We start from the raw sequence: 19,434 nt of genomic DNA, 5'->3' as shown, positions 1-19,434 counted from the left end.
TCGTTGCATTGTTTGTGAGGAGATTGATTGTGAAGTCTAATGGGCATGTCTGTGCATAACAATGGCTACGTAAACAGAGCAACGTTAAGCACATGCTGTGCTTCTGCCCTGCACCGCTGTACCTGGTGTCAACAGGATGACGGAGGTGACGATCAGCGAGCAGATGACCAGAATGACAAGAAGGGCGATCGCTATTCCCTTCCAGTTCCTCTGCGGAGGGTTGCTGCCCACCAGCTCCTACAGAAGACCAAAGAGGGAAAGAAAAATCATTAGTAAAAAATAACACAATTAGGGCAAAGAGGAACAAAAAAAACCTAAAAGAGTAAGAAAAGAAACATCAAAACAGTGGATGACATGAGGTATAAATGGCGAGCTCCTGGGAAGACAAAACGGGGGTGTGAGTCAAGGACGAACATGAGTCAGAGTCACAGCTTCTCAAGGAGACCCGCTAGTGGCGGCGGCAGCGGGAGGAGGAGGGGGAGAATCCCTAATGAGCCGAGCATCAGCAGCCATCACACGCAAACAAATGTGACAGATAAAAATGGAGCTCACGACACGTCGGTGAGTTGCAACGCTTGACGATGGTGCAGAGAGGAAGCTTTGGGGCTCACAAAACGGCTCTGAGTAATGAGCAACCTTGAGGCATATTTTATCTGCCTGACCTATGAATCCAAAGAGAAATGAGCTGATTGGGGTTTTGTATTGTTCTATATGAGATATGGCTCTAAAAAGGTGACATTAAAAGGTGCAAATCTCCTATAACCGGGGAGGAATTTAAGGAGGTATCTTCATACTTATACCAAAACAGTATTAAATTGGTTTGATGCAAGATGATCTGCAGCAGGTGGTTCAGGGAAATTACTAAGCAAGCCGTTTGTTTGCTCAATTTATTACTGAACAATTTTAAACAGTCCACTCAGCAGCTATGGATGTGTGCATTGCCTCTGCCTTATCTTCATAAACTGTAGTGTCAAATCTTATCTAAAGTTAAACACAGACTATTGGTCAGTACAACAATTATTTCAACCATTTTTCTCCCACTAGTACTTTTCAAAATGTTTTGTACAAGCCAATTCAAGATAATACTCACTTCATAGATAAAAGAAAATCGACAAAAACACTCAGAGGCATTCAACACACAGTCCCTTAAAAAAAAAAGCATTCATACCTGTTGAACTTTTTCACATTTTTCTCATATTACATCCACTCACCCATCTATCCATCCTTCCATCCAACCACCCATTTTTTAAAGAGTATGGCACAACTGCAAACAGACCACGTAAATTAACAAGCTGGGGGAGGAGAGCATTAATGACTGAAGCAACAAAGCAGAGGGTTGTAACTCTGGAAGAGATGTAGAGATGCGCAGCTCAGGCCCAATCCACAAACCAGGCCTTTACAAAGCGAATATGTAAAAGACCATTCTTTAACTGTATGCCCTACATGCAAAACACTGTGTGTGGAATAAAACCTAACACTTCACATCACCCAGCTCCCCATACAGAAGAACAAAAACCACTGCAACATCAGTGTGTGCAATGTCACTATTCCAAAGGGCTGCTAGTAGGAGATCTGATTTCAGGTGTCAGGCATTAACACTCTGCGTATGGATTCAATATTTGGTTAGATAGATGGACTCTAAATACCAACACTTGATGTACTGGCTGAGAAGCTAAAGCTCAGTGGTGGGGGCATTTCGCCATGATAAAGACAGACACGTCGGGAAAATATAAGTTAAATGTAATTGATATTATCTTTATCAGGAAAATATCTAATCATGATATTATTGCTGAAAATGGCATAGTACAGCATCAACCTGAATGCACTATCCCCATTGTAAAGCATGGTATTGGTAGCATCATGCTGTGGGAATCTTGTATGAGTTAAATACAAGACAATCCTGGAAGTAAACCTGTTAGAGGCTGTAAAAGACGTCTTAGTGGGGTGGAGGGCCCACCTTCCACCAGGACAGTGACCCTAAGCATGCAATCAGAGACTTTAAATATTAAAATCATCTTTCCTTTTTCTTCTACTTTACAATTACCCACTATGTTGTGTGTCCATCACATAAAAACATGAAATACGTTAAAGTTTAAAGTTGTAATGCAGAAATGTTGAAGGGCTTCAAACAGTTTAACAAGGTACAGTTCTGTGAAGTTCTGTGAGAGGCAGAATGTTCATGTAGCTGAACATCCTGCTTCAGCACAAAGGTACTCCGACAAACAAACAAAAAAAGATAAATAAAACAAGGCCAAACATGTTTTTCTTTTCATAACCAAGCATCCCCCCCAAACAACAAAGCACTAAATCATTAACAGGGAATCAGTAAAAAGGTTCACCAGGTATAAACTGTTACAGCAGGATTAATTCGTTTTTTTATCTATTTGTAAAGGAAAAAAAAAAGTCAAAGCAGAGCACACACACTTCAGGGACTGTGGTGTTAATGAATACACACCGAGGCTTTAATGAAGCTGAATGGCTGAGCTAAGAAACAAACCTTTTAAGTGACCTCTTTTCCAACATAATTGAAAAGAGCCCTGGAAATCATTTGTCTGCAGATAAGGGCAATCAGACTCAGACTGTCCATTACCCACATTCATTAAAACCAAGAACCAGTTCGTTAGTGGTACGGTTATTTGATGAGCAAGAAGGACACAGAAAGCAGACACAAGAAGTGAAAGGTTATTAAAACTTAGATCCTGTCAGTGTTGCTTCGCATGTAATATGTCTGTTAGGTCTGTTGGGTTACCAGTGCAGACAATGTTAAATCTGGTGCTGTTTCATGGGCTCATAACTAGAGCCGTGTATTCTGGCTGACCTCAAACTTTGGCTCTATTATTTAGCTAACAACCCAATGCATTTTTATGTGTTGATAGAACTATGCTAATATTAACTATTAAAAGCAGATGGTGATATTTACTGTTATAATAAAGTTGTAATAATATTTTGTAATTTGTTTTGGGTGGGAAATATTTCCAAATAATTACATTTGTCTCTCCTGTAACAAGTGGAAAGTACAGGAGCCTGTTTTTCTACCAAGCCTACAAGCAGCATGCAGAAACAGATGAGGGAGGGGCGGCACCATGTTTCTCTATATTTGAAACAGCTGGAAGAAACTGTAGTCACTCCAAGACCTTCTCTGGGACCTTATAAATATGTTTTTGTATCACTCTCTTAGCCAGTGGTGTCTAACTCCAGTCCTCAAGGGCCAGTGTTCTGCATGTTTTAGATCTGTCCCTGCTGATCCAAATGGCTGAATTAGCTCCTTAGCATGTTATCAATTTCTAGAGCAGCCTGCTAAAGACCCCTTGTTCTAAACAAAGGGAAGAAAATGCAAATAAAAGCACTGAAAAGTCACCTTGTGAAAGGAATCAAAGCTGTATTTTCCCCGAGATATGTTGAGAGGTGTCTCGGGTTTATTCAGATTGCGAGAGACAGCAAGACTTCAGCACATAACAGGAAGGCTAGATGTATTACAGTAGTTTATCTGTTTCTTCTGCTTCTGTCATTGAGCATGCTACCCTCCTATCATAGCAAAGCACAAAAAACAAGCAAATTCACCCTGAAAAACTCTCTCTATAACTCCTAATATTAAGGCTTTTGCTACTGTTGATATGAAAGTGCATGCCTGTATGATCAGAAGTTTAAGTTCCATGGAAGATGTGCAAGGATGAAAAACATAAAGGTCAGGCTATGGTTTGCCAGGCAGAACCAGGACTTCTACAGTTTGTTCTTCGATCTCATGAAGATGATATGGGGTGACTTAAAATGTGCTTCACATGCAAGTAACCCCTCAAACATCTCCCACCTGAAAGTCCAAACTTTTGATAGATAGCGACTCAGTCATGGTGTTATTTCAGCTAAAGTATTGACGATGACTATAACAGGATGGGGTGTCTTAACTTATTCCTAAAGTAGAATAAACATTTATGTAGATATTTTTGGTTAAATGAGGAAAAGAAGAAATCTTGAGGTCTTAGTTCAGTTACATCAACTTCTTTTTCAATAAATGAGATTAAACATCAATAATTTGATGAAGAATTTATAATTCTGAGGTTCAACAGGTCTGAATAAATTACAAGGCACTGTACAAACCACAAACTACTAGGTCCCGAGTTCGGTTCTGTCTGAGAATCATTTCAGTGATCCAGTGACAAAAAACAAGATTAAAGCTTATAAGCCTGCAGACTCCAGATATGATTTTATTTGCTTTTTCTCCACCGAAGCATCTGGCAGAACGAAAAAACCGACCGAAGACCTGACTTGAGCGTCATGACTGCTGTTCTGGATCATTGTCTAGGTTTGATTAGTAAGATGGAAAAAGAATATATTCTAGTTCAAGTTAGACAAAGCACCAAAATCTGAGCTAGATACCCATTTAGTCTCATTTAATTAGTTCTTTTACATGAATGGTGGAATTTAGCGAAATATCGAATGTCAACAACTCACATCCACATAAAAGACTTCACTGTACATCATTCTGTTTTCTTCAGAAGATTGTAGAGAAGGAAGTCTTAATAAAAAATAAAAAACGTGCCCTTTCAGTTTCCACAGAGGGAGAGAGATGGTCTATGTTTGCAGCTTCACTAAATAGAAACAAAGTTCAGCCGACAGCCAATTAAGATTAAACAAGCTACTGAATCTGCAAAACGGCTAAAAATGCTCTTATTTGTTGCTAATGAATCAAACAGCTTTTCGAAATGGATTGGGATACTTGTTGAAGCAAGCAGGGGAATTGCTCAAAAAGAGAAATTGTACCAACACAGCACAAGTGTTTTAAATTATGAGAAAAACTGGACCACTTGTTTTTAAGCCTAAAAGGAGCATAAACAGAAGAATTTGCTCTAAATGTCTCTGCTGATCCTGAGCTCCGAGGTCTACTCACTGAACCCAGGAAAACTAACTTGATAAAAACCTTGCCTAACCTTCCCAATCCCATCTCTATGATCTATAATTAGAATTACAAATGGACTAATTAGCTAGACCTGATGTGTTGAAGTAATGCAGAGGTGATTACAAGTGACCAGCAGGAAAAGAAAAAAAAAAAAGAGATAAAAGAGATGTAAAAAGAAATCAATGGACACACCAGACCCCGTTGGAAGAGTAAATAAATAAAATGCAAGGAGGCTGAAGGGAGGCTTCACTGACAGGAAGGGTTGAAGCGTGACCAAAACATGACAGAGAGGTGCAAAAGTCTGAGGATACAGCCCCAATCTTGCATAAAAACAAGATCCCAGACTGTTTCAGTTCTAACCAACTGTCAAGTGTGAATCTGCAGAGCAAGCACGGACATTACTGCTGTTTATTCAACCCACAGGGTGTGAAACATGACACTGTACCAGGGGTGCTTTAGACAAGAGTTTGGATCTACTGCACGCTTAAAAAAGGGAAATAACAGAAGTGTTTCTATCACTGCACATCTATTTTTCTCAGGTCAACTACAATCTCAAAACAAGGATTTCTTTATCTAAGCATTGTTGCACATATATAATTTAAGATGCACCGAATAATCTACAGGTCATAAAAACAAATTTTTAGCTGATAAAAATAACCAGGGATTTGACCCCCAAATTAGCCAGTCAGTCAGTCATTTTCTACCGCTTATTCCATAGTGGGTCGCGGGGGAGCTGGTGCCTATCTCCAGCAGTCTATGGGCGAGAGGCGGGGTACACCCTGGACAGGTTGCCAGTCCATCGCAGGGCAACACACAAACAACCATGCACACACTCATTCATACACCTAAGGGCAATTTAGAGTGACCGACTAACCTAACAGGCATGTCTTTGGACTGTGGGAGGAAGCCGGAGTACCTGGTGAGAACCCACGCATGCACGGGGAGAACATGCAAACTCCTTGCAGAAAGACCCCCGGCCAGGAATCGAACCCAGGACCTTCTTGCTGCAAGGCAACAGCGCTACCAACTGCCCCACCGTACAGCCCAAATTAGCCACAAAGCTCAAATCAATGCATCTCTAATCAAGACTCCTTTTTCTTCATGGGAGGACAGTCTGCAGATAATGTCATAAACTGCTCAGAGGTAGCTGCATATGCAATTCAAATTTCCACAACATAACCATCCATTTTCTATATTTTCAATCATGTTAGCTTTATGGTGCTAAAATGATTGGCTTAGGAGGATCAAGGTTTTGTCTAGCTTCCTTCTGCAACTAAAACAGCTTAAATGCACTTACTGTCAATGTAAAAACTTCATGTATTTTACTTGAGGACAAGGAGAGAATGTCTCTAATGCCATTAAAGTGTATAAATAAGTATTTTTTCTAAGAATATGTTTCCAATCCAACCCAGTGAATGTAATGACTTCTGGATGTCTGTTATTCCTTGTTGCTGTTCACATTTACAGTTCGTTGTTTGATAAAGTTGTTTGACTTGATAAAGTCCCAATCAACCAGTGGAGGAGACGTTGTTGCACCCAGAATGTGCGAGAGAACGACCATTCAAGGAGACTGCAGCAAACAGAGAGGTGGATTCCTCTGCAGGAAAATCTCAGAGTGCAGCAGCAGTATGCAAGGAGTCGGTCTGCAGAGATTTAGGCCTTCCTGGCGGACACTCTGACAGACACAGCATGGCACCTGCTGTCAGCACACACAAGCTGCCAACTGACTGGATCAAACTTGCAACAGGGCACAGACTATTTGGAAAGAGATGCAGCTCATAAAATAGTAACATCAATGTGTCTCAGCTCTGATGTAGACTGAAACACGTCGCATGGAAAAAATGGAGAAAGATAAAAGTTTTTTTGTCTACAAATTTAATGGGAACTAAGGATGCCTGAGGGTTTACAACAGGCGTTTTTGGGCACGGGAAGCTGCAAAGAAGTAAACTTCTTCTTGTAGACATTTGGTTTTAAACACAGAGGCGTACTGATAAGACTGATAAAAACAGGATAAATTAAATTACAAACAGAGATGTTTTTTTTTTTAGTTAACAAGACCTTGCAGTATTGAAACGCAACAATATTTCTTGTCAAAATCAAGTCCATCTTGGAGGCATACTTACACCGCAATAACAGCTTCCAGGATTAGGGCATACTGTATGTCCACCAGCTTTAAACACATAGAGACCTGCAAAAGTTGGCTATTTTTGTCTCTGAAGAATAGTTCCAGCTCAGTCAGGATTAGGGTCTGGACTTTGATTGGACAACTCTAACACATGTTTAAGTGTTCATATAAACCATTCCATTGTATTTCTGTATGTTTGGGGTCACTGTCCTGCTGGTGGGTGAACATCTGATGTCAAAACACGTTTAAGATTAGAATTTTACATCAGATCAGAAAAACCTCCTCCACATGTATGCTGTGTCCCCTAAATGGTTGCATCAAAACCCCTAAAAAGGACCCATGGCTTATTGCCAACAATAGCTAACTTAATGTCTCACTTCCATGAAGGCAACAGTTGTGGTTGTTACATGACACTATGTGAAACGTTAAAAGTGTTATGAATTCTCTTCCAAGACGCTTTACACTTGCGATATGTAATAATTTACTAAACTGAAGTAAGGTTGACCTGTTTTGCCATGGGGCTACCGTTTCTGGTTGTACCCTGCCTCTCGCCCATTGACTGCAGGTGACCGAGGCAACCCTGCAAGGACAGGTGGGTGTAGTAAATAAATTGTTGTTTTGCATTGAAAGCATTATATGATTAAAGCAAAGCTTATTATATGATAGTTTCTGTCCTGAGTTTCTGAGTTAAAGTGTAATTTCCATCTGTGTAGAGATCAAAAATTGAGGGATTTAGGATCTCCGCTTCTTTAATCCTCCTCAAACCGACTTGACTCCTGCAAAACTATGAACACATTAATCTCAAATCATCTCCCTTTTGTTGTGTTTTTCATGCACATGTGCATCCTTTCTTCCACCTTTCTCACCCTGATTTGTTTTTCTTTTTATTAAAGATTTAGAACACGGCTGGGTTTACCTATGCGTTTCACAGGTCAAAAAGCATCAGTGCTACGAGACGGCATCCAAATTCCTCTAGGCAGGCTTGCCATTCTTGTCTACGTTGTGTGCAACAATGAGGTTGTAAACAGACAAGCTGTCTTGTTTGTTTTTCAAGATAGGAGAATTAATTTACAACTGGACAGCCAGTGTCTAAATTTGTGTGTTGATGCATGTGTTACTTTTGAGATTTTTTCCACCTGATTTGTTTGATTCGAGTATGAATCTCTTCCAGTCCATTAGAGAGAGATGCTGAGAGGGCACTGCTGCTAGCTGACCTCTCTCTGCAGGGTCTGAACCAAATCACATCCGAGAAATGTAACGGCATCACAGCGGCTTGCGGAAAAGTTGGTTTATATAAAAGAAAGATATAACAAGGTAACAAAAAAAAAGGTGGAGACAAAAACTGTCATATATTAACAATAAATATGATTTTTATAGCCCTATAAACCCAGTGTCAGTCCACATTCTGCAGATGCAATTAATCACATTTAGTCTGTTTTATCATCACTATGGAAACAGTAGAAATAAACCAGGCATTTATCCCTATGGCTATAGCTGTTTTGCATGGTAGACAATTAATGACATGGCTATGCAAACGATGAGCCACACGCGTATGGGGAACGCGTCCCCCGCTCACATCTTATGCATAACGCATAAGGGAAAATTTCAATTTGTCAGTCCTCACACACAGATTCTTCTTAGGGAAACAAAAACAATATAGAATTCAGCCAGAGTTTCTCCTCATTTTGTCACTTTTCCATGTAGCGGTGAGCGTCTACCCATCTGTCAGATGAGGAAAAGTATATCTGCAAAGGTTTCTGATGCTCTGCTCAATAAAAGATTTAAATTTATCTTCTAGCATAGGAAATAATCTGAGCCACGGTTTAACTCGTAGGTTTTTAAATGCTTCTGCACCTTTCTGGCTACTCTGTGTTTGATGGAGGATCATTTAATGTCAAATGAATATATGTAAACAGGAAAATTAATTAACTGTACCTTTGTTATGGTAAGTAATGAAAACATTGTCTAATGGCGCGTTCACACCAAATGCAGATTCTGCGAATATTTCGCGCCATTTGTGTGCTTTTGCCCACTTGCCATTCCGCATGAACTCCGCCTTGCCATTTGGCAACAAGCAGCAACGCTTCGCCGCGTCATCAAATAGGAGGAGCTTCCATCTGCTGCTTGCTGGTTTTAACTGAACATGGCGGACATGGATTTTATGGATAATTACGGTGTTTTACCTGTGGGAAGCCGAAAAACGCAGCCGACGTCGACGTCCCTGGGTTCACCAGATTCTTCAAGAACGGGAACAGTTCGGACAGTACCACCACCTACTCCAGGAGCTGCGTCTGGATGATGGTCGATTTCAGCGGTACTTCCGTCTATCCAGGACCCAGTTTGAAGATCTGCTGTCCCGCGTTGGGAGACCTCCGGGACACCAACTACCGGCACTATATCCCCGCTGCTGAACGCCTGTCCATCTGTCTTCTCTGAGTAAATAAATCTCAGCCCAATAAAAAAAACAGCTGATTTTTAATGTCCACATCTCCTAAATATAAGATATTTGTGCCTAAACATAACCAGGCCAGGTCCTTTCTGTACTTGTCTCGGTAAAAGTAATTAGTTGAGTCATACAACTCTAGCTTGCCGCACACCGCCACTATGATCTGGTCCTCCATCTTCACTGACCATCGCTTCTTCTCCGCTGCGGTCTTTCACACTACGTCACAGCCACATCCAGCCACTGATTGGTTGATGTGACACACATTTAGGAAAAAGTTCAGATTTTTCAACTCGTCCATCACTCTTGCTCCGCTCCCGCTTCGCTCGGCGCGCCTTCCGCACTGCGTCCTTCGTCTCCTTCGCACTGCCTCACGCTGCTCCGCTCCTGAACGCGCCTCTACATAGGGATAACATGTAAATCGGCCGCTCCTACTGTAGAATCCATGTTCGGTGTGAACGTACCATTAAACATGTAACATAGTATCAGTTATTGCATTTATAGCATAACACTACATTTAATAATTACTTTGGTTAAAAAGCTTAAAAATAATCTCCACAAACATTTTTCAGTGGTTAAGAAATCTCAACAAATACATACATTTTTGACAGTTAGGTTGTAACTGAAAATTAACTGTATTTTAGAGATTTGAGAGATAGTCTACATATAATGTTTAATTACCTTGACCTTATGGTTTTAGGAGAACATGAGAAAATGTCTAGATCTCACCAAATTTAACATAATCTAACAACTGTTATTAAACATGACATTGTTGGGCCATCGTCCATTTGGACAGGAAACAAACAACCCACTAAATTTCCCAGCATGGATTGCAACTCTGAAATCACTGCCAGAAATGATAAATACCAGCTGAAGGCATTGCTTGGTGCCATTTCCAGCCATAGCATCATGCGCTCGGAGGCGATCCCTGGAGAAATAGAAGCTCGCGGGCAGGTTTACTTGTCTCCCTACTGGCCATCCCCAGAAGAGCTTGACAAAGCTGGGAATCTGTCTGATCTACGAAGATCAGAAGATTCATATCCCGGTCGAAGACCGTCAGCCGCTATTCCAGGTGCAGGTGAAAACACACAGAGGTTTTGTTTCCAAGGAGATGAGTTTCCTCTTTGTTTGTTCCAGTCGACTGCCACGGTTCATCTAGTTTTTCCCCATTTGGACCAAGGAGGAGAAGTTGACCATGATGACTTTCACGAACCCGCGGAAACTCCACCTCCCCCTTTTTTTTTCCTTCAGACCTCCAACGCATCTTCAGACTCCGCTGAGGAGAAAGAAGCCAACATCAAAGTAATTCCTATCTTTTCGTTATTAATAGGATAGGTTTCTTAATAAAGTCTGGGCAGGGTAAGGTAGGAAAGTAGCGTGATCCAGGATCACCACATTTAATCCATTGTCTCATTTGTGTGCATGCAATATCATTTGACGTTTATGCTGAACTGTCTGAATATAAGACATATTTTCCGTTGTTTCACACTTTTTTGTTCAGTATATAATTCCACGTGTTAATTCATAGTTTTGATGCCTTCAGTGAAAAGCTACAATGTTCATAGTCGTGAAAATAAAGACAACTCTTTGAATGAGAAGGTGTGTCCAAACCTTTGGTCTGTACTGTATATCCAGAAAAAAGAAAAGTGGATATTGTGGATTAAGGATGTTGATTTCTGAAGGTTAAAGAGAAAGATCCCTGAGAAGGTTCACAGAGAGGTAGGAAGAGATAGCAGTAGATGATTGGTGCCCTAAAGAAAGCCACAGAAAGACGGTGGTCTGAATCATTCATGAAAAACAATATCGGGACCTCTTACAGCATATCCTGAGTCAAATATTTGATTATCTTTTGATGTGCATATCTTATAGGCTGACTCCACTCTCAAACCTATCCCCTGTGAACTAAATTAGATCCATATACAGGGGTTGGACAATGAAACTGAAACACCTGTCATTTTAGTGTGGGAGGTTCCATGGCTAAATTGGACCAGCCTGGTAGCCAGTCTTCATTGATTGCACATTGTACCAGTAAGAGCAGAGTGTGAAGGTTCAATTAGCAGGGTAAGAGCACAGTTTTGCTCAAAATATTGAAATGCACACAACAATATGGGTGACATACCAGAGTTCAAAAGAGGACAAATTGTTGGTGCACGTCTTGCTGGCACATTTGTGACCAAGACAGCAAGACTTTGTGATGTATCAAGAGCCACGGTATTGTAGAATATAAAATATCTATGTATGTAATATGACTTATCTATGTTTGTAACTGCAATGTGTGAAGCATAGAAAGGGCCGAGGGAGTGAGGAGCATAGAGAGTGCAAGGTCATAAATTAGAAGAGGACAAGGAAGGCCAGAGACAGGGGAGGATGAGTTGCATGTTACAATCGGAAGTATTCCTTATTTGGACTGTTATGTTATGTTATACATGTGTGCCATGATATATGTATATGTTGAACACACCCTTGAGACTGAATAAAACTAGCTGGAAGCAAGAGTTGATCAGAGTTGGACTCGCAGATACTTGGCTGGAGTCTCCATCTCTCACTCTGCAGAGGCGAACATAAAGTAGATTGTACTTGTGTTTATTTCACTCTTTGAAACCTGTACCCAAATCAATGGACCCGGGGAAGCAGAGACGGCTTCAACAGTATCCAGGGTAATGTCAGCATACCACCAAGAAGGACGAACCACATCCAACAGGATTATCTGTGGACGCAAGAGGAAGCTGTCTGAAAGGCATGTTCGGGTGCTAACCCGGATTGTATCCAAAAAACATAAAACCACGGCTGCCCAAATCATGGCAGAATTAAATGTGCACCTCAACTCTCCTGTTTCCACCAGAACTGTCCGTCGGGAGCTCCACAGGGTCAATATACACGGCCAGGCTGCTATTGCCAAACCTTTGGTCACTCTTGCCAATGCCAAACGTCGGTTTCAATGGTGCAAGGAGCGCAAATCATGGGCTGTGGACAATGTGAAACATGTATTGTTCCCTGATGAGTCCACCTTTACTGTTTTCCCTACATCCGGGAGAGTTACGGTGTGGAGAAGCCCCAAAGAAGCGTACCACCCAGACTGTTGCATGCCCAGAGTGAAGCATGGGGGTGGATCAGTGATGGTTTGGGCTGCCATATCATGGCATTCCCTTGGACCAATACTTGTGCTAGATGGGCGCATCACTGCCAAGGACTACCGAACCATTCTTAAGGACCATGTGCATCCAATGGTTCAAATATTGTATCCTGAAGGCATTGCCGTGTATCAGGGTGACAATGCACAAATACAAACAGCAAGACTGGTGAAAGATTGGTTTGATGAACATGAAAGTGAAGTTGAACATCTCCCATGGCCTGCACAGTCACCAGATCTAAATATTATTGAGCCACTTTGGGGTGTTTTGGAGGAGCGAGTCAGGAAATGTTTTCCTCCACCAGTATCACGTAGTGACCTGGCCACTATCCTGCAAGATGAATGGCTTAAAATCCCTCTGACCACTGTGCAGGACTTGTATATGTCATTCCCAAGACGAATTGACGCTGTATTGGCCACAAAAGGAGGCCCTACACCATACTAATAAATTATTGTGGTCTGAAACCAGGTGTTTCAGTTTCATTGTCCAACCCCTGTAGATCACAGATGACAAACTCTACAATAACCTGTGTGGGTTAAGTCAATAACACTGCCTGCACAGCTTTTTCCATCTCAGTACGCTTCAGAAGGCAAATCCTAAATGTTAAATTAAACACCTGCACTGTATAAACACATCACCTAGCACCAAATTGCACACGTTTCAACCTGAAACGTCAAACTAATTTATTATTAATCATTTGCTGATTGCTATCGACAAATAATCTAGCAACAGTTTCTGTGTCTCTGTGTAAACAGTGGGTAAGTCTTCAATTAGGTGCATATCAAGTGGTCAAAGTCTTTTATTGGCATCACCATCCATTTTTCTTTATGAGATTCTAACAGTCTGATAACCTTGAGCAAAAATCACATGGTTTCATAATAGTTCAATATCATTCATTTTAGTTAGTGAAACTAGTAGATTCATTAAACATACAGCAAGGTATTCCAAGTTTTTATTTCTTGTAATTTTGATGATAATGGCTTAGAAATGATAGAAACCCAAAATTCTGTGTCTCTGAAAATTTTGATATTGTCAAAAAGTTAAATATTAGAAACTCTTGGTATCACATTCTAATCAAAGAATTCACCTGTAAAGGTTTCCTGAGCCTCTAGGTGGTCTCTTTGTTTGGGTCAGTAGGCTACAAAATCATGGTGAGCACTACTGACTGGACAAATGTCCAGAAGACAGTCACTGACACCCTCCATAAGGAGGGTAAGCCACAAAAGGTCTTTGCTAAATGAGCTGGTTGTTCATGGGGTGCTGTCTCCAAGCATATTCATAGAAAGTTGGATGGAAGGAAACAGCACGGTAAGAAAAGATGCACCAGCAACAGGAATAACTGCAGCACTGAGAGGATTGTCAAGTAAAATCCACAGAAGAATTTGGAGGAGATTCACAAGGAATGGACTGAGGCTGTAGTCAATGTTTTAGCATTTTAGCAACCAAAACTCCAGGTGGCTCTGCTATGAAAGAAGACAAATATGTTTAAAATGATCTCATGTCCACTCTTAAGTACCCATGATGCTGTGGGCCTTTCTGTCAGTAATTTTTATTTTTTACTTTGTCCTGTCCTGCAGAGTAGCACCCAGAATTGTTGTCTGAGTGCCAAGAAAAAGCCCAACAGATTTGCTTTCACAAGTGGAGCATTACTGCCAACACTATAGTGCTCCGCTTGATATTTATAAAATAAACTTTATTAGAACCTGCTTTGGGATTATATCAATTGTTATGGACACAGAGATGGAAATGAAAAGGAAAAAATAAGAAGCAAAGAGAGGGAGGTGGGGCAAAAAGGAAAAACAAAGAGAGAGAAAGAAGGATGAAGAAAATATAAGATAACACCCTAGAAGATTGCTTCTAGTAGCAGTACATTTTGAGTAAATATCTTGCGGACTCTTCCTGAAAACCTAAAATGGGTCCTAACTTGTCCTTAACAATCCAAAATGAATGGCCAAATCAACACAGAAAGACAGAAATCACACTTTTCCATAACCTTTTGAGTCCTCAGACCTACAACCTAGAGAAAACCTGTGGGGTAAGAGTTGAAGGGGAGAGATAAGGATCTGGTTAATACACCAGAAGGTGCTTTTTTTAACTTGAGCTAAAACTTGTAACTTCAATTATTAGCAGTCCAACCCAAAGACTTGCTTCATCCAGCCATGGCTGCTACCAGTGTGCAGGCATAAAAAGAACATAAGTTACCATGCAGAGATCCACCAGAATATTGGTCACATAAAGATGAAGTTACTCTTTCTATCTGCTCACCTGCTACTTGAGTTTTATGAGATGCAGGTTTGCTGCTGCTTGAGGTTGCAAGTGTTTAGCATGGAAACATCCTATCTGCAAACTAACTAGAAAGTCATCTGAGCCACTGTGAAAAAGGAAGAATGGGGTAGAATACAGAAAGCCAGAGAAAGGACAGACAGACTGGAGGGAGCACTTCACTGCAGAGTGCTGTTTGTCCCCACAGCCCACACCCACAGCGATTGGTATTCACAGCAACCAGGCGGCAGCGCCAGTGTGTGCCGCTTTTCTACAGAACAATTTAAAATTGAAAAACATCTTTCCTATTGTTCTTATCTATCAGCCTTCATTCAATAACACACGCTTGTTGTTGCTCTCTTGCAAAATAAATTGCATCATGGAAACAATATGCACCAGCAGCCATGCCTGCTTCCAGGAAATAAAATGCCCCCCATGCCAATGCTTCCAGGAGTAGGGGTCTAATAAAAAGAGGCTGCTGCTCTTGTTGATGTTTATCCAGACTAATGCTATCTGACCTGCTGTGTTTTTTGTCCCTTTTTCCAACAGAAAATATGACCATTGATGTCCACAGAATAGACTCCCAGCCTCTTTCATATTAGTGTGTTTGGCTGAAGTGCTCTCAGAGTGACAAAAGCCAGATGCTGAAGAGAAAGCGTTTTTCTTTCTCCTGAGAATAGAAATGAAAATCACCTGATTTCACCTGCAGCAAAACAAACCACCTCTGTTCGGGGATGTTTTTAGGCTTTCAAACCATGCCGCCGTTTCTCTCTGTGCCACAGAGGAGGCTGGTTACACATTTATGAGTGAGTTCATGTATTATGACCACCACAACATCGGGGGACACCCAAATATGCCCAGCAAGTTTTTTGTTTTTTTTTTGTTTTTGCAAAGGCCCAAAGATTGGTTTGGTGGGCACTGCAGTATCCAAACACTGATCTTCCATTCATTTAAGAAGACTTTCAGACCTAAGAGCAGACATATTGATTCCTACCCTCTGCTTGGTCACCTGTTGCATTACAATCACATTGTTCATATTGATAAAAATAGGAAACAAGACCTTCAAAACTAAGAAGCCTCCCTGAATAATTTAACAGGTTTGTAAGTGGTCTATTTATTAACTAATTACTTGTTAAAGTGCTTGTGCTCTATCTTCATTTCACCATATCGCTGCTTGTTAAACAAGCCGTCATTCAGAAAAGTCGTGCTGCAGGCTGGAAAGGCTTCCAAAAGTTTCCAAAAGAATTCCCAAATATCAACTGTTTTGCTATAATATTATGATCTGTGGTGATAAAAGCACACAAGACTGCTAATTTTGGCAAAGCAGGAATTTCTGCAGATTCCTGCAAAGATATGTCAAGAAACTGAATATTTCATCAAAATATACTGAAATAAGCACTTGGAATATATTACCGGTTGTGTTTTAAATGTATAAGTTTCACTTTTTGAATTTAATTACCAAAATACATATGATTTCGGATGATATTCTAATTGTTTGAGATGTGCCTGCAGTTGTCAGGGAAATTAGAGAAATAAAGAAACTTGTTAGAGGAATTATTAAAAGCTTGTAGAGTACAGTCCAGCCAGGTCTTGTCCACTGGTTTGCTCTGTTTGAGAGCAGACCCAGCTGTTTGCACAGACCGGGAGAAATTAATCTGAGGTTTGAGTGTTTGCTCTTCTGATTGTTGGGTAAATGTAACAGCCTCTACAGCTAAAGTGCCTTCGATGTGTGTTGCCTTATGGAGGCATAAAGAGAAATCAGGCCTCTCTCTGCTCAGCTGCTGTGGAGGTTTTTAGATCCTACAGCTTGGTCCATGTTGGGGTACCTGCCTTTTTAAACCCGGTTGGCTCATTGAAATGTCGGGCCGTTGAACTTCACTTAATAAACAACACAATATAATGTTTCCACTCTTTCTATACCTCTAGTCTGATAGTTGATAGAAAATATTCACATTTTTAAGATATGATGTTGTGAAAAAGTGTTTGTACTCTAAAACGTTTTAATAATTACATTTTAACATAATTGCATTTTAATAATAATTTCAAATTTTAATAACTTCCTTTATTATGAACAGCCATCCAATCCAACCTGGCCCTAGCTGACAATGTAATCGCCCCCTAAACCCTATAACTGGTTGTGCCACCCATGGCAGAGACAACAGGCACTAAGCATTATTGATAACTGCAAATTAGTCAATTAGATTAGGATGAAGGAATTTTGGCCCACGCCTAGTGGAATTCCTTATTTTCTGCCACGTTAGATGGTTTCCAAGCGTGACTTGCCTGTTTAAGGTAATATCACAATGTCTCAATTGAAATTAAGTCCAGATTTGGTCTAGGCCACTCCAATTTTGAGCTATTCATTAGTGGATTTGCTGCTTTGGATTATTATTCTGCTGCATAACCAATGTGCACTTGCAGTTAAGGTCATGGACCGTCTTCCTTCAGAATTTTCTTCAAGAGAGGAGAATTCATGGTCCGATTTTCATTTGCAATAATGATAAGACATCTTGCTCCTGAAGAAGTGCGACAGCCCAGACCATCACACTACCAACACCATGTTTGATATTTTTCTTAAATGCAATGTTAGTTTTAGATGGCAACAGATTTAACAGCAACTTTTGTCTTTCATACTTTGTCTTGTTAGTCTAAAGTATACTTTCCCAAAACCTTGGGGATCAGTGAGAGGGTATTCTAGGAAGTGGGAGATGGGCCCTTGTGTTCTGTTTGGAGGCTGTTTTTGCCCAGCCTCCCATTCTTATTGTTTAATAATGAACTCACTTAACTGAAGTGAGGCCTACAGCACCTTCAGATGTTGTTCTGGGTTCTTTTGTGACCTACTGGATGAGTAGTCGGTGCTCTCTGTGAGTAATTCTTTGTAGGCTAGCTACTCCTGGAAAGATTCACCATTATTCCATTTTGTCTGTTTGTAGACAATGTCCATCGTTGTTCGCTGTAGTCCCAAAGCCTTGGAAATAGCTCTGTAAACAATTTCCAGACTGATAGATATCATTAAATTTGTTCTTACATCTATTCTTGACTTTCTTAGGTTGCAGCAACACTGTTTTGCTTTTAGAGATCTTTAAGCCTACTTTGTGTTGTCTGAAAGGTTCTATTTAAGTGATTTGTTGATCTTATAGATTAGGTAGTAATCAAGCTTGGTGTGCCTACAGAAACTGAACTCCGCTTCCAAAAAATGTGGTTAATCACAGTTAAATGGTGATTTAACAAGGGGGCAATTACTTTTTCCCTTTTGTGGATAGCTGACTAATAATTAAATATCTTTTACAATCTGAAAACTTTAACAAAGAAGCAAAAACAAAAGAAATATGTGAGGAGGAAAATTCCTTTTTTTGGAATAAGCTCAGCAATAAGAACAAAATATTAACGGAAATGTTGAATGGAAGCTTTCTGGTATGTTCCATTGATTAGAGCTTTTTTTAAAGGCAGATTCTGGTAGACCCTGACATCCAAGACCTGCTGCTCTTCTTTTGAAAAGCAAGGCATCATCTTGCCAAGATCTAGTGTAACGAGCTCTCTGAGGCCTTGACACAAGATGTTATGGATGCCTGCGAGTTCGGCAAAGTATTAGAAAAAGACCTCCAACCTGTGAGACATAAATCATTCCAGAGTACAAGTCAGGTGGATTCAAAAGGAACTGACTGCCTCTACAAATACAGAGATTTCACATGAAGGAAACTTCAACGGCTTTTTGGTGTCAGAGAGCATGCATCTGGCCAGCATGTTAGAAAGAAAGTTTTGGCATCCCAAAGAAGCTCAACACAGAAAGCCATAGTAGGTCAGACGGTGACATTGATTGCTTTTATGCGAACAAAGTTGACTCAAAGCACTTAGATTCAACACCATTAATGACATTAGGTTCTCAGACAACTACTGAAAAAACCACAGGTTAGATATTTGCAGAAACAGATTCCACATGACTAATGGGTTTAAAATTGGCATAAAAAAGTTACACTATTGGCCTTTTCAAAATAAAGTTTAAAGATACCCTTAAAAATAAAAGTCTGGCGTGGCACTGGTGGTGTAAGGGTTAAGCGCGCGACCATGCGCAGAGGCTATAGTCCTCGGTGCGGCTGTCCCGGGTTCGAGTCCTGGACTCGAATGTCTCCCCCTCTCTTTGCCCCTCTTTCCTAACTACCTATTATCGAAAAAAGGAAAAATAAAGGCCTCTAGTGCCGCAAAAAAATATTTAAAAAATAAAAGTCTAAATCTTAAATTTATCAGATTCTTGCAAATGTGGGTTCTGCATTGTTAACCAAGCCAGTAATGTAAAATTGGTTATGGGCCCTCCAAATTAAAGCTCTTACATTCTTTTATAAATATAGCTTAAAGATAGCCTTCAAAGTAAAAGTCTAAAGATGTAATTGGGTAGATTATAACAAGGGTAAGTTCCATAAGTTTAATGTGACAAAATCAGTATTGAAAAGACAATAATGTTGTCCTTTCAAAATATAACTTAGGCTTAGTATTTTATAATTTAGATAATTGCAAATACTGGTTTCTGCATCATGTTGTTAACAAAACCATTGACAAAATGGATCGTTAACCTTTCAAAAAA

General features: G+C 40.3%; 1 protein-coding gene across 5 annotated transcripts in view; it reads right to left on the bottom strand.

The window, feature by feature from the left end:
* Positions 1-19,434, bottom strand: part of dpp6a (dipeptidyl-peptidase 6a) — a 383,254-nt gene that overhangs the window by 121,203 nt on the left and 242,617 nt on the right. For all 5 annotated transcript variants that reach the window (XM_047349742.1, XM_047349744.1, XM_047349746.1 and 2 more), the window contains one exon: positions 123-237. In XM_047349742.1, coding sequence (XP_047205698.1) covers positions 123-237 — 115 coding nt within the window. The remainder of the gene's footprint in view (positions 1-122; positions 238-19,434) is intronic.

The sequence above is a fragment of the Girardinichthys multiradiatus genome, chromosome 21 (genome assembly GCF_021462225.1).
Source record: "Girardinichthys multiradiatus isolate DD_20200921_A chromosome 21, DD_fGirMul_XY1, whole genome shotgun sequence".
Lineage (NCBI taxonomy): Eukaryota > Metazoa > Chordata > Actinopteri > Cyprinodontiformes > Goodeidae > Girardinichthys > Girardinichthys multiradiatus.
The sequence above is the reverse complement of the archived record's forward strand: the minus strand, read 5'-3'. Positions and strand labels throughout refer to the sequence as shown.